Source organism: Aptenodytes forsteri, unplaced genomic scaffold, assembly GCF_000699145.1.
Source record: "Aptenodytes forsteri isolate BGI_AS27 unplaced genomic scaffold, ASM69914v1 Scaffold276, whole genome shotgun sequence".
NCBI classification, from domain to species: Eukaryota; Metazoa; Chordata; class Aves; order Sphenisciformes; family Spheniscidae; genus Aptenodytes; species Aptenodytes forsteri.
In genome coordinates, this window is record NW_008795479.1 from 541,085 (window position 1) to 541,787 (window position 703).

General features: G+C 69.7%; 1 protein-coding gene across 1 annotated transcript in view; it reads right to left on the reverse strand.

The window, feature by feature from the left end:
* The window catches only part of TDRKH (tudor and KH domain containing), a 14,731-nt gene that overhangs the window by 8,750 nt on the left and 5,278 nt on the right, over positions 1-703 (reverse strand). The window contains exon 2 of the mRNA XM_019472573.1: positions 27-134. Coding sequence (XP_019328118.1) covers positions 27-134 — 108 coding nt within the window. The remainder of the gene's footprint in view (positions 1-26; positions 135-703) is intronic.

Here is a 703-nt window from a genome sequence, read left to right on the forward strand (position 1 = left end):
GCCCCCCCCCGCGCCGCCAGCCCTACCCAGGGATCGGAAGAGCTCGGCGCCGGCGTACTTGCCCTCGAAGAAGACGGTCCGGTTGTCGGAGTTGAAGGCTCGGCACATGCGCACCAGCACCACCTCCATGGCACCTGCCACCGCCCGGCAGCGGGACGGGGATGGTGGCACCGGGGACACGGGGCCTCGCGGTGCCACTGCTCGGGGTTGGGTCGGTGCCCCCGTGGCACCAGCCCTGGGGGCTGTCGCCTCCCCGGTGGGACCCAGGGGACTGTCACCTCCCCAATGAGGTTGGAGTGGCCTTTGGGGACTGTCGCCTCCCCGGTGGGACCCAGGGGACTGTCACCTCCCCAATGAGGTTGGAGTGGCCTTTGGGGACTGTCACCTCCCTGATGGGACCAGAGCAGCCCATAGGGACTGCCACCCCGTGACGGGACCACACCATCCCTTGGGGACCACACCATCCCTTGGGGACCGCCACCTCCTGATGGGGCCACGGCATCCGGTAGGGATTGTCACCTCCCTGATGGGACCAGAGCGTCCCATCGCCCGGGGACACCAGGGCTGGGGAGACAGGGGCAGCAGGGACCGTGGGGCTGGGGACAAGGGGCTGGGGTGGCCCCAGGGGCTGGGGACAGGGGACGCGGTGGCCCCGTACCCGCTTTGAGGAGGACGATCTGGTCGTTCTGGCAGAGGTCCATGA